The sequence below is a fragment of the Chiloscyllium plagiosum genome, unplaced genomic scaffold, assembly GCF_004010195.1.
Source record: "Chiloscyllium plagiosum isolate BGI_BamShark_2017 unplaced genomic scaffold, ASM401019v2 scaf_10920, whole genome shotgun sequence".
Classification (NCBI taxonomy): domain Eukaryota; kingdom Metazoa; phylum Chordata; class Chondrichthyes; order Orectolobiformes; family Hemiscylliidae; genus Chiloscyllium; species Chiloscyllium plagiosum.
In genome coordinates, this window is record NW_025211826.1 from 9,984 (window position 1) to 25,000 (window position 15,017).

Below are 15,017 nucleotides of genomic sequence, written 5' to 3' on the forward strand. Positions count from 1 at the left end.
CCCACCCCCAGTCCATCCCGCCTAACACCCCAAGTCTGACCCAGCCACGCCCCTCTCCACCCCCAAGATGACCCGGCTGCCCCAGCCCTACGTCCACCCGCCTCCCATCCGACCCATCCCCCCCTCAGGGGCAGACAGACTGAACCCCAACAATAAGACTGCTGTAGTCTTTTGGTGGGGGGGTGGTGGTGAGTCTCCACACACACAACTTTTTGTCAAGTTCCACCTTTGCTCTGTACAGAACAATGTTGGAGAGAAGGTGGGGTTCAGGGTAAAACCCTGTGTAAAACTCCAGTGAAAGTGTGGGGAGAGAGACAGAACGGTCGGTCAGTCATTTGGTGATGGTGCCTGGGCTCCCATCGATGTTCAGGACTGTGCTCGGCAGAATTTCAGTAAGCAGGGTTCACTTTTAATCACTGTAAACAAAAGAGGCGATCAGTGTTGGAAACAGGTCTTTGATGTAACGTTTCTATTGGGACCTCCAGATCTCCTTCGGATAATCTGATAGTCGGATAATTGATATTCGGATAATCGAGGTTCCTCTGCATTTGGAAGTACTAGCTTTCAGAGCGCTGCTCCTTCATCAGGTAGCTGGCTAACTGACGAAGGAGCAGCGCTCTAAACATCACTACTTCCAAATAAACCTGTCGGATTAGCACCTGGAGTTGTGTGATTTAATAGTTTTTGGGTGAGACTATAGGTTTTATTCCCTCTAACATTTCTGACATAATTATTAAACTAAGTTTGAGCCTCTGAAGTCTCCAACTCTATCACAGAACTGGTGACTTTCTTAGAGGGTTCCTAATGCCAAATAATTACCACATATTGTGTCTAACAGGTCTTGAGGTATTTTCTATTAGTGTCTATTCTGCTTCTGACTGCCTGGAGTCTGGAGATCTGAGGCAGGACCTGGTTTTGTTCTGCCCTTGAGGAGTTCTCCTATACACACATATGTGAAGGAAGAACCTGAGGAATTTCAGCTGATAACTTAAAGTGAATGGAGCAAGTGCCCTGATTTCTATAGCTGTGTAGTAATTTACTCACCAAAGTGCTTACAATTAGAGTTACGGATGCTTGTAAATTTGGCATGGCCTCATTCTTTTGTCTAGTCATAGAACCATAATTGTGGCAAAGCTGAAAAACACAGCAAGGTTGATGTTAGGACTCTTGGTTGCTAGCTTGAGCCAATACATTTTTTCCTATCTAATCCAATGTAATAAAGCAGAGAACAGCTCTTATTACACTTAGAAATGAATTGTGATTTCAACAAAATTGGAACAGACAAGAACCGTTCAAGGCACATGGTACAACCTTTCTTGAGTTAATGGGAAATTCTTCTGGTAGGTTTATGGGCTCATTGTTGCTCCACATTAAGTAGCACTACTTCTATTTGTCATTTCTTATCTTACAGCTGTTCTCGCGAAATATATCTCAAAGGACAGTTTTATCAGCCACAAAAATGGGTTTTGCAATTCTACAGTATACAAGTGCAGTTTCAATTGTCTAGCTATTTTTCAAAAGGCATCTCTTTCCACTTTTGTACACTCATAAAAAGAATTAATTTGTCTTAGCAGCAGTACTGACAGCTTAATATCATGCAAGTTTATAAACTGTAAACACCATTTGGGTGAATGATCCAAGAAATTAATGAGACCCCTATTAAGTGAACACTTTGCAGTCATTGACACTTCTGTGGTCCACTGCTTTAATGGATCTACAAACCCATTTATCTTAGAGCCAAGTTTTACACAATTACATAAATGGCACATTTGTGCCATGTTTGCCTTAAATTTATAATGTTTGATAAAACTTAAAATATTCCAAATGTAAAATTCTGTGTAATCTGTTTTTAGTGCCATGAATCACTTGACAGAAGCCATGTAAGATTTTGAAACGTACAGGGCAACCTCAATTATCAAAATAACATGGGCGGAGAGTATTTTGTTCAGATAATCGAATGTTTGAATAATCGAATGTTCGGATAACATAGTTTACCCAAGCATCAGGACCTTGCGATCTCGTTCATTTAATCCGAAATTCAGATAATTGGTGCTCGGATAGCCGGGGTTGCACTGTGCACACTGTTTTGCGGCAAGAGTAAAATGCTGCCATTTCAATATAAAGTGGTTCACATTGTTCAGATACACAGTGAAGACAATTAAATTAAGAAAGTATTCACTTGATCTTTTATCAAAAAAGTCATGCCGATCTGAAAAATGTGCCTTACTTTTAAAGTTCCATTTGATTGTATTGAAGAAATGAACTCGTCTTTACTTTGTCACGAATTATTAAAATTCAATCTTGCTTCATTTATTGTCATTGTTTATTGTGGTTGACATCTGTAGAAAAGCAATACTGTAAGACCTTATGGGATACAAAACCATATTTTCTTCACTTTTGCTAACATTGCCAAAAACTGAAATGAATAAAAAGTATTAGAATATCAGTAGAATGTCCATTGCACTTTTTATAAGTTACAACCCTCTTGAGTATTACTAACCCTCTGTTACAAAAAAAAGAATTGCAAGTGCAATGGGAGAAAAAGAAAGATGATTTTTGCTTGGAGCTTGATAACTGTCTCTAATGATGAACCTGTGCCACTTTCCACAGCTGCAGTCAAATTGAAAAATGATTATTTTACTCCAGGTAGCTCCACAGTAATAAAAGAAATGATTAGTACAGACAAGGTTTCTGCCCGACAGTATGAAGTTTTGCAGTCATCGATGGGTTTATCATAGACGAGCAGAAAGAGGTGGCCTGCCTTAGAGCATTTACAGCACATGACTTTCAACAGGTGGTAACCCAAGTTGTGGTGAATTGTAATTGGGTATATGGACACAGCGGAGAAACAACACTTGTTTAGTTTACCAATCAGAGGCTTGCTGAGAGAGGCAAATATTGGGAAGGCACTACCGATGTCAGGGAATATGATCTCTTCCCTCAGTCTTTCTGTTGTAATGGAATTAATTGATAAATTAATGACATGACAGGTCAATAACTTCCCAGAGCCGAATAACCTACATTCACATATTACCTCAGAAAACAGTTTAGTGGATTCATTGTTAGTCATTTTTCAATATTCAATAGACCCTGGAACAGGATTGGAGGGTAGCTAATTCAAATAAGGAAGGAGAGAGAAAACAAAATTATAGACCAGTCAGTATGACATTGGTAGCAGGGAAAATGCTAGAGTCCATGAGGAAAGACTTCTTGGCAAACCACTTGGAGAACAGTAGCAGGATTGGGCAGAATCAGCATCGGTTTATGAAAGGGAAATCATGCTTGACAAATCTACTGGAATCATTTGAGAATGTAACTAGTAGAATTGAGGTGGAGTCATTGGATGCTGTTTACTTGGACATTCAAAAGGCTTTCGATAAAGTCCCACATAACAGGTTAACATGTAAGATTAAAGCATGTGAGGGAAATGTACTGGCAATGGATAGAACTGATTGGCACAAAGAAAACAGAATGGGAGCAGACATGCCTTTTTCCATTTGGGAGACAGTGAGTAGCAGGGTACCGCAGGGATCAGTGCTTGGATCCAGCTATACACAATACATATTAATGAGTTAGATAAGGAAACTAAATGTAACATGTTCAAGTTTGCAGATGATACAAAGCTGGGTGGATGGGTGAACTGTGAGGAGGATGCAGACATGCTTCAATGTGATTTGGACAGGTTAAATGAGTGAGCAAATGCATAGCAGATGATGTATAAGATGGATAAATGTGAAGTTATCCACTTTGGCAACAAAATCAGGAATTCAGATTATTATCTGAACAATGATAGATTAGGAAGGGGCAAGTGCAACAAGACCTGGGTGTCCTTGAACTTCTGTCATTGAAAGTAAGCATGCAGCTATAGCAGGCATTGAAAAAGACAAATGGTATGTTGGGCCTGATAACAAAATGATTCAAGTACAAGAGCAAGGATATCACACCACAGTGCCTTGGTGAGACTGACACTGAAACTTAAAAGGGTTCAGAAATGATTTACAAGGATATTGACAAGGTTTGTAGAATCATAGAATCTCAAGTCCACACCAACCCTCAAAAGGGTAACCCACCCAGATGCATTCCCCAACCATATTACTGAACATTTACCTCTGACCAATGCACCTAGTCTACACTTCAGCATAGCCAATTCATCCAACGTACATACGTTTGGACTGTGGAAGGAAACCCACTCAGACACGGGAAGAATGTGCAAACTCCAAGCAGACAATTGCCCAAAGCTGGAGTTGAACCTGGGTTCCTTGCTCTGTGAGACAACAGTGCTAACCACTGAGCCACCGTGCCACTCCCAAAGTATGATGCACTTTTCTGGTCTCCTTATCTGAAGAAGGATTCTCCTGGCACTCAGAGGATGATAGTACAAGGCCTCAGGAAAAGCCATAGCAAGGCTATATCCACTTCCTCCAGAGACTGATACATCAAGGGAGAAGCTTAGGAATAGAGAGTGTGAGTTCACAATCTGGTGAGTGCCTCAGACACCGCTCTGCAACTGTGATGAAAACCTATTGCCAAATTTCAAAACATACATAGCATTTAGTAATTTTGACACCTCTGGCCCTCTTTATCGTCCCTATTGTTGTGCTACCTTTGTGTGCAAAGATGTAGCTGCCAATGGGTTGTCCAGCAGTAGCTATGCACAGAGAAGATCAATGTTGTAGGATGATTAGGGCATAGGCAGTCTGTGTCCTATATGTTACTTAGGCCTGTGGCCAAAGTTGTTTCACATTAAAAGTACTATGGCATTTGGTGCAGCCCTTCCCTCACATTTCGAGTTACTTACCCCCACCCATAGTGAGTGTGCTTAGAGGCATTTTCTTCCCATTGCACACTTTTGATCTCCAGCACAATAGAATGTGCTGTAAAAGTTCCTCAGCCAGTGGCTTTCAATGCTGCCTGAATGCACCAGTGAGCCCCCAAACATTCACATCCTGATAATGTAAAGTCCATAGGTTTCACACTTCCCCAAGTCCACACCTAACCCACCTGCATGGGGAGATCATACCTAGTGCTATTATTGCTTGACTAAGAGTCCAGATCCAGGCTGCACAAGACATTGGAGGATAGGATGTTGTGAATCTTGAAAGGGTTCAGAAAAGGTGTACAAGGATGTTGCCAGGGTTGGAGGAATAGGGCAATGGGAAGAGGGAGAGGCTTGTTTTCCCTGAAGCGTCGGAGGCTGAACCTTATAGAGGTTTATAAAATCATGAGGAGCATAGATAGGGTGAATAGCCAATGTCTTTTCCCCAGGCTGGGGCAATCTAAACCTAGAGGGCATAGCTTTAAGGTGAGAGCGATAAGATTTAAAAGGGAGGTAAGAGGCAACGTTTTCATGCAGAGGGTGTTAAGGGAGGTAAGAGGCAACGTTTTCATGCAGAGGGTGTTACATGTATGGAATGAGCTGCTAGAGGAAGTGATGGAGGCTGGTACAATTACAATATTTAAAAGGCATCTGAATGGGCATATGAATAGGAAGGGTTTAGAGAAATATGGGCCGGGTGCTGGCAAATGGGACTAGATTAATTTAGGACATCTGGTGTCAGCATGGACGAGTTGAACCGAAGGATCTGTTTCCATGCTGTACATCTGTATGACTCATGATGAGTGAACGTGCAGTGTGACCTGAGTTGTGATTTAGTCATAGGCAACATGAAGTGATTCAAACCAAACAATGAGTGGAATCCACCAGATGCTCACTCCGGTTGAGTTTATCCGATGTCAAACTAATTTGGCAAGTTTGTTAAAATGGATATTAATGAGGCAAGCTGTACCATTAACAAAGTGTCTAACAAGCAATAATTTTATTCACTTGTTGAGAATTGAGCCTTTCACTGTCTATAAAGATGTCTCATTCTACTTCAATCAGGAATTTGGAGAGAAAGATGAGAAGAAGACAGCTAGCTGTTACTGGAGACAATGCTGTACCTCCCTATAACAGTGTGACACCAGAGATTTTTCAAAGCTTTCTCTTTGTAGGCTTGGTAGCTTTCTCCTGCACTGGCTCCCACACAAGCTTTGGTAATCTAGTCAGGAACCAATTAGAATATTGTTGTCAAGCAGTTTTCCTTTAGTACAGACCCTATTGGCTCCATAGTGGTTGCTTTTTCCCTCACTGGAAAAATCCAAAATTATATACAACTGACAATGTGCTCCATGAAACAAGATTTTTTAAATTGAAGCCACTTCTTGAGAGTCTCCTGAGTATAAAGTAGTATCTTACCTTTTTATTCCACCATCCAAAAATTAGAGAAATAAAAATGTGGTCTTTACATTGTAAATATTTCTTGAAGATAACTTCTAAAAACCACACTTTGGATTTATGTGCTTCTAATGTAGTAAAATGTCCCAAATTGCCTCTCATTTTAAAACAAAATGTGACACTGAGCTACACAGGGAAATATGAGTGCAAATTGTTGGAACTTTGATTTTAAAAAAAGTTTTAAGAAAATTTCAGAGCTTTGGGGCCTAGATCATTTGCAGAAACCAATGACGGTGCCATTAAAACTGGCTATGCACAAGAGGCCAAAAGTAGAGGGGCCCCAGTTTTTAGGATCATTGTCGAAGAGTACAAATGACGGGAGGGGTGAAGCTATGAGGAGATTGGAAAAATTGAGAATTTAAAATATCATTTTGTACTTTTTTGTAAGCTTTACTATGAAGCATTAGTAGTATCTGGAACAATCTGCAACAGTGACTGGCCTTTGAAAATAGATCATTTACTATAAAGAATTTGAAACATCCTAAGATTGTGGAAGGGCTACATAAGTGTGAATCTTTATTTGAGGGTTTGTATTACAGATTTCAGAACTATGGAAGGAAAATGGAGAGGAAGTCTGCAGGCAGGTTAGGGAGAGGAACAGGAATAGCAAAATTGATGTCCTCTAAGATTTTATTTATCCATGACTGTGTGGTACAGAAAGGGTTTAAAAAGGACAGAATTCCAAGATATGCTCCCAATTCTTTATTCAAGCAATTATGTTTCTCTGTCTACACAGAGGAAACATCAGTAAATCCAATTATGAGTAATGAAATAGGTCAACTAGATGAATGGGATAATGGATGCAGGAAAACATCTTGAGATTGGTGATTACACTTAGACAAAGCCTAAGATCCAACAGAAATAAGAAAAAAGTGTACAAACTCAAGGGCATATTTTCGAAAGATGAGTCAACCAGCTGTAGATGGTTGGAAAGAGAAATTTGTAGACAGTATTAGAGAACAACAAAGGCACATCCTTTTTTAAAAAAATTGCAAAGGTACTGAATGAGTATTTTTAATTAAAAAAGAAAGAAACTGAATAGTTAAAGGATGCCAGTTAGGAGGTTAGAAACCAATTGAAATTGAATGATACAATTGATAAGGTCTAACATATCAATAACGGGAACATCTATCAGAGAATGAGGAAAGAGGCCAAGATCAGGCTAAGGTAAACTAAGTGTGAGTATAGGGTAAACAATTGAAAAAAACCCAGCAAACCCATAAAAAGTGTTGTTACAAATAAGATGCTTGCTGAGCAAACAGAACTGTCTCTTTGTAGATAGTGATTATGGAATTTTTAATTAGGTATTAATAATTTTGGATTGAAGAAAAGGATATGGAATACAGGTAAATGCTGAAGTGGTTAAGAAATAAATGAGCAATATTAAATGGGTAAAAGCAAATTTTAGATAAAATGTTTAAAGGATGATAAGGTACCAGGTCTGATCCTATAATCCTAAAATAGATAGGAGAGAAAATTGGTGAGGTTTTACATGCCAGAGGATTGGAAGGTTGCATGTATAGAGATCAATTTTAGAAATGAGGCTGCACTATTCAAAATAATATCAAGCCAGTTAATTAATATCTATGGCAAGATCGAGTTTTGTGTGCATTAAGTATGAAGGTAATATGCATAAAAATAAGGAGCAAGTAGCCAGCCCAGACATTACATGGATGAGTGTGCATGATAAACAGTGCAGTATTGGAAGAAGTAGCAGACATCGCAGATGGTAGGAATGGTAGTGGATTTGGTGCATATGGTCTTCAGCAAAGCCTTTGAGTAAGTACCATGCAGAACTTTGTTAGAAATGATTGGGTGTGAAATTGAGGAAGTGAACACATTTTATATTTGGTTTTAAATGAGGTGTCAACATAGCGAGGCAAGCAATCAGGACTACTTGCATGCCAAACAGCATAAGCAGCAAGTGATAGCTGGAACTAAGGGATGTCACAATTAATGGATCAGATCTAAGGTGTGCAGTCCTGCCACATTCAGTCATGAGTAGTGGTGGAAAATTAAACCACTCACTGGACAGGATCCTCAATGGTAGAAACAGCACAGCATTTCAACAAATCTTCAGCCACAAGTGTCAATTGATTGATCCATTTGACCTCTTCAGCATCACCAATACTAGTCTTCAGCCAATTTGATTCACTCCAAGCAATATCAAGAAATTGTTGGAGACACTGGATAGTGTTAAGGTTATGGACCTTGATAACATTCCAACAATAGTACTGAAGACATATGCTTCAGAACTTGCCACTCATGGAGCTCTTCCAACACAGGTACTCAACAATGTGGTAAATTGCCCAGGTATTTACAGTACACATGAAGTAGAACAACTCCAACCCTGCCAATTACTGCCCCATCAATCTACTCTTGATCATCAGTAAAGTGATGGGAGGTGTCATCAATAGTGCTTTCAATCAACACCTGCTCAGCAATAATCTGCTTACTGATGGCCAGTCTGGATTCCGTCAGGGCCACTCAGCTCTGGACCTCATTATAGCCTTGGTTCAACATGGATAAAAGAGCTGAAATCCAGAGTGAGGTGAGTGTGACAGCCCTTGACATCAAGGCCACATTTGACTGAGTGTGGCATCATGGAGCACGAGACAAACTGTATCAATGAATATTGGGGCCAAACTCTCTGCTGGTTGGAGTCATACCTGGCACATTTGAAAATGGTTGTAGTTGTTGGGGATTCATAATCTCAGCTTCAGGACATCTCTGAAGGAGTTCCTCAGGGTAGTGTCCTAGGCGCAACCACCTTCAGCTGCTTCAAAAATGACCTTCCTTCCATCATAAGGGTCAGAACTGGGGATGTTCACTGATGATTGCACAATGTTCAACACCAAATGAGACTCCTCAGATACGGAAGCATTCCATGTTCAAATGCAACAAGATCTGGATAATATCCAGGCTTGGGATGACAAGTAGCAAGTAACATTTGTGCCACACAAATGCCAGACAATGATCATCTCCAATAAGAGACAATGCAACCACTGCCCCTTGACATTCAATGGTGTTACCATCACTGAATCCACACCATCAACATCCTGGGGGATTATCATTAACAAGAAACTCAATTTGACTCGCCATATAAACACAGTGGCTACAAGAGCAATTTGGAGACTAGGAGTACAGTGATTAGTAACTCACCTCTAAACTCCCCAAAGCCTGTCCATCATCTACAAGGCACAAGTCACGAGTGTGATGGAATACTCCCCACTTGCCTGGACGTGTACAGCTCTGTGATGATGCTATGGCTTTTAGATGGGTATTTTGTCCTGTTCTTGTTCCGAAGATAGGTTGAACAGAGGTGCCAAATGGTGTGTTCCAAGTAAATAAAGTAAACAGCTTGTAAGGCCTTGGGATTTTTTAAAGTTGGAACAACAGAAGCAGCACGAATGGGTGGAGTCAAGCTCCCACCGAATCAGAATTTTAGTTTAACTTTCAGCTATGGTCTCAAGGCTGGATGTGGAAGCTGTTATTCCTCTCTCTGTTACAGCTAAAAGCTTGGGTTCACTTCCTGCTTCAAGAATTGCATGTGAGACAATCTATTTTGCTGAATTTGCCTTTGCGAAAGATATGTTTCTGGATGCTACTATATTGGAACAGTTCATGCTTAGTAATTAAATCATCTATTATTCTGTTAAGTTTTCCAATATAATTAAGTTATTCCAATTCTTCTGTCTTTTGTTTATATTTTAACTATAATATAAAAATAAAGTGTGTTTTGCCTTAAGCTTGGGAGTTTGACTCATCAAATTGCAATCAAAACACAATGCCTTACACTTGCCTTTAAAAATGAAACAAAGTTGGGGTCTAGGTTATCTTCTAAATATATTTTGAGGGGCTTTGTTCTGGTCCTTAACAACTCAATAGTACTCAAAACGTTTGACACCATCCCGAACAAAGCAGCCCACTTGATTGACACCACATCCACAAACATCCACTCCATCTACAACTGACAATCAGTATCAGCAGTATGTACCATCTACAAGATGCACTGCAAAAATTCATCGAAGATCCTTAGATAGCACCTTCAAAACATGAAACCACTTCCATGTGAAAGGACAAGGGTGGCAGATATATGGGAACATCCCACCACCTGCAAATTCCCCTCCAAACTACTCACCATCCTGACTTGGAAATATATAGACATCCCTTCACTTTCACTGGGTTAAAATTTCTGCAGCTTGTTTCCTCGCAACATTGTGGGTCTACCTACAGCTTATGGGCTACAGCAGTTCAAGAAGGTAGCTCATTACAGCATCACAGATTTCAGATTTCAATCAATTTGATTCATGCCATGTGACATTAAGAAACAGCTGATGACACTGAATACTGCAAAGACTATTGGCCCTGACTATATTGCAACAACAGTTCTGAGGCTTTGTGCTCCAGAGCTAGGCATACCACTGGCCAAACTGTTCCAGTATAGCAAGCCCACAAATGTGGAACATTGCCCAGGTATGTCCAGTCCACAAAACTCAGGTTAAGTCCAACCCAGCCAACCATCAAACCATTAGTCTACTCTCAATCTTCAACAAAACGATGGGAGTGGTCAGTGACAGTGCTAACACGCGTGACATGCTCAACAATAACCTGCTCACTGACACTCAGTTTGGGTTCCGCTTGGGCTGCTCGGGCGCTGCTCTCCTTACAGCCTTGGTCCAAATGTGGACAAAGGAGCTGGACTTCAGAGGTAAGAGTATCTGCCCTTGACCGTCAACAAGTTTGATACCATCCAGGAAAAAAATTTATTTGACTGACATCCCATTTATTGCTTTCAACATTCACTCCCTTTACCACAGGGGCAGGAATGCGTACTCTCTGCGAGACGTAATGCACGAGATCACCAAGGTTCCTTCAACAGCCCCTTCCAAACTACAACCTCTGCCACCTCGGACCAGGACAGCTATTGTAACTGGGTGGATATTGTCCTGTGTTCCTTCTGCTCTCTCTGCGATACTTTGACAATGAGCTCTGGAGGAGAACATGCGAATGTACGAGCAACGTACAGCATTCGTGGTAAATGAAGTGTTGATTTATAAAGAAATATATAAACATTCGCCTCACGGTGCGATCGAATACAGTAACATTTCAATATTCAGTCTCTGAATTTGGTGACGTGGTTTACTTCAACATTTGTAATCAAACTCACACACGAATGTGCACTAACACTGCCTAACTTGAAAGTCTTGCTGGATAGTTCCTGTACAACATCAACATATGGCAAAGTGAAAGGGGCAAAGTGCAGATAGGACCTCGCGAGAATGTGCGCTGCACGGATCACGGAAGAGAAAACTGTAATGGGCTGCTGACTGACAGCTGGATTGAAACTTGACCAGGCACCTTGGTATCTGATAGCTGGACTGCACCTCGATTCGTGAATCGACTGTCCCGACTCGGTACGAATTTCAGGCAATGGGATCTTTACTGCTTTTGGATCTTTCATAACGCTGACGTGACTCAGTCCAATTAAAAGTGCAACATTGCAGGATTCTGCAGGCAAATGAGTGTCAGAGAGAGTTATCATCAGGTGCCGGAACTATTCTGAGAGTTGGCAAATTGTGGGATTTTATCACGTGGGTTTTAATCTGGAGTTTGTAAAGGTTTCCAAATCTGCTGAGTTAGCAATATTTTACAGCCGTCTGGTATGACTTTAAGCGACTCCGGAAAAAGCTGCCTCCTTGTTATGTGCAGAGTTCAGGGCAACCTTTCTCATTAGTGGGGACGAGCTGGCAGTCAGGCTGCAGCTAATCGTTTGCTTGTTCTTAGTTTGCAGGTAGCACCTCAGGAAGATGTCAGAGCTGAGTGGGAAAGTTCAGACCGTGCTGGGAGTGATGGATCCCAGACGGCTGGGTCGAACCCTCACCCATGAGCATCTGACCATGTCTTTCGCTTTCTGTTACACGCCGCCACCCCCGGGTCAAGAAGCCTGCTCTGAAATGCCGATTACCATGAATAACCTGTACTGGCTCAAACAGAACCCCTACAGTCACAGGGCCAATCTGCTGTTGAACGAGGAAGTGGAGGCGGTTAAAGGGGAACTCCTGCACTTTAAGGAAGTGGGCGGTGGGACCATCGTGGAAAATACCACCACTGGGATATGCAGGGATGTGAAGGCTCTCCGGCGCCTTTCTGAAGAAACTGGAGTTCAGATCATTGCGGGGGCAGGATTCTATGTGGCCGAGACTCATTCATCTGAAACGCGGAGTACATCTGTGGAGAAGGTAACTGCACAGAACAGGGGTAAATCAGTACCGTAGGCAGAAAAGGGTCTTCACAATACCGCGATGGATACAATTCATTCCCCACTTTTATCACCAATTGCAACTGATCTGGGAAAGAAAGTTGAGAACATTTGGAGAGGTTTCGTTCAACAGGGACAGTAAGGAAAGTGACATTTGGACATTTACCAGCAGGATAGTAAACAGCTGATCTTACAGTACTCTTTCCTTAATGGATTGCTACTATTGAAACACGCTGTCAATTAGGGTTTTAGTTTTTAGCCAGAACGGGATTTTACTTTAACGGAGACGGAAAAGTAGTCGTGGGAGACTCCAATCTCTTTATGCCCTCAGGAAGATGTCAGAGCTGAGTGGGAAAGTTCAGACTGTGCTGGGACCGATCGATCCCAGACGGCTGGGTCGAACTCTCGTAGGCAAAAACAAGGGCTGCAGATGCTGGAAACCAGATTCTAGATTAGAGTGGTGCTGGAAAAGCACAGCAGGTCAGGCAGCATCCGAGGAGCAGGAAAATCGACGTTTCGGACAAAAGCCCTTTATCAGCTCTCACCCACGAGCATTTTATGCCCCCAGGCCTCAACACTGTTTGCATGATTCCACTTGCTGCACTGGTTCAGCCAACTCAGAAAACCAAAGCCAAGCTCTGCTGATCTTGCAAGTCAGTACAAACTAGTTGTGAAAACCATTCCATCTGCCCCAGCAAAACCTGACAGAAAAGGATAACTTATTATCAGCAATCAGTTAAATATAATCAGACAGGAATGTTCAGCCGAATTTCTTCATAATTAACAAAGGGCAAACACTGTCTAAAACACTACCTGACTGATCTCAGGATTCATAGAGTCATGGAGTCATAGAGATGTACAGCATGGAAAGAGACCCTTCGGTCCAACTTTTCCATGCTGACTAGTTACCCCAACCCAATCTAATTGCACCTGCGAACACCTGGCCCATATCCCTCCAAACCCTTCCTATTCATTGACCCATCCAGATGCCTTTTAAATGTTGCAATTGTACCAGCCTCCACCACTTCCTCTAGCTGCTCATTCCATTCACGTACCACCCTCTGCGTGAAACAGTTGCCCCTTATGTCTATTTTATACCTTTTTCCCCTCACACCCTAAACCTATGCCCTCTAGTTCTGGACTGTCCCACCCCAGGGAAAAGACTTTGCTTATTTACCCTATCCTTGCCCCTCATGATTTTACAAACATCAATTAGGTCACCCGTCAGCCTCTGACGCTCCAGGGAAAACAGCCCCAGCCTGTTCAGCCTCTTCCTATAGCTCAAATCCTCCAACCCTGGCAACATCCTTGTAAATCTTTTCTGAACCCTTTCAAATTTCACAACATCTTTCTGATAGGAAGGAGACCAGAATTGCACAGAACATTCCAACAGTGGCCTAACCAATGTCCTGTACAGCTGCAACTTGACCTCCCAACTCCTGTACTCAGTACTCTGACTAATAAAGGAAAGCATACCAAACGCCTTCTTCACTATCCTATCTACCTGCGACTCCACTTTCAAGGAGCTATGAACCTGCACTCCAAGGTCTCTTTGTTCAACAACACTCCCTAGGACCTTACCATTAAGTGTATAAGTCCTGCTAAGATTTGCTTTTCCAAAATGCAGCACCTCACGTTTATCTAAAGTAAACTCCATGTCCCACTTCTCAGCCCATTGGCCCATCTGATCAAGATCCAGTTGTAATCTGAGGTAATCTTCTTCGCTGTCCACTATACCTCCAATTTTGGTGTCATCTGCAAACTTACTAACTATACCTCTTATGCCCATATCCAAATCATTTATATAAATGATGAAAAGCAGAGGACCCATCACCGATCTTTGTTGCATTCCACTGGTCACAGGCCTCCAATCTGAAAAACAACCCTCCACCACCACCCTCTGTCTTCTACCTTTGAGCTAGGTTCTATATCCAATTGGCTAGTTCTCCCTGTATTCCATGAGATCTAACCTTGCTAACCAATATCCCATGGGGAACCTTGTCGAATGCCTTACTGAAGTCCATACAGATCACATCTACTGCTTTGCCCTTATTAATCCTCTTTGTTACTTCTTCAAGGAACTCAATCTAGTTTGTGAGTCATGATTTCCCATGCACAAAGCCATGTTGACAATCCTTCATCAGTCTTTGCCTTTCCAAATACATGTAAATCATGTCCCTCAGGATTCCCTCCAACAACTTGCCCACCACCGATGTCAGGCTCACTGGTACATAGTTCCCTGGCATGCCTTACCACCTTCCATAAACAGTAGCACCACGTTAGCCAACCTCCACTCTTCGGGCACCTCAAAGTATCTCTTCAGAATACTTGGTCTTCAATAAAATACCACATAACAGATTATTTAAAAAAAAACAAAGTGATAGTGGTACCTTGAGCATGCTATTGATGAAGGAATTGAAAATGGAGGATAATGGTAAATGAATGTGTCCTGATTGGAGAGAAGGATGCATTCTTTTCCAG

The 15,017-nt window shown here is 41.7% G+C and overlaps 1 protein-coding gene across 4 annotated transcripts; it reads left to right on the forward strand.

The window, feature by feature from the left end:
- The first annotated feature begins 11,012 nt into the window (after positions 1-11,012).
- Positions 11,013-12,567, forward strand: LOC122547136 (phosphotriesterase-related protein-like). Of its 4 annotated transcripts, none has more exons than XM_043685720.1 (2): positions 11,013-11,311; positions 12,062-12,567. In XM_043685720.1, exon 2 carries the CDS (start codon positions 12,085-12,087, stop codon positions 12,550-12,552), a length of 468 nt encoding a protein of 155 aa, XP_043541655.1. In that variant the 5' UTR covers positions 11,013-11,311; positions 12,062-12,084; the 3' UTR covers positions 12,553-12,567. The 4 variants fall into 4 exon arrangements, with proteins under 4 accessions (XP_043541655.1, XP_043541654.1, XP_043541652.1 ...); XM_043685719.1 differs by lacking the exon at positions 11,013-11,311 and adding an exon at positions 11,329-11,691 and having other exon boundaries at positions 12,069-12,567; XM_043685717.1 differs by lacking the exon at positions 11,013-11,311 and adding an exon at positions 11,331-11,691.
- The last annotated feature ends 2,450 nt before the right edge of the window (positions 12,568-15,017 follow it).

Bases quoted from the DNA above. Each gene is read 5' to 3' on its own strand.
- LOC122547136 (XM_043685720.1), top strand. From the start codon at position 12,085: ATGTCAGAGCTGAGTGGGAAAGTTCAGACCGTGCTGGGAGTGATGGAT.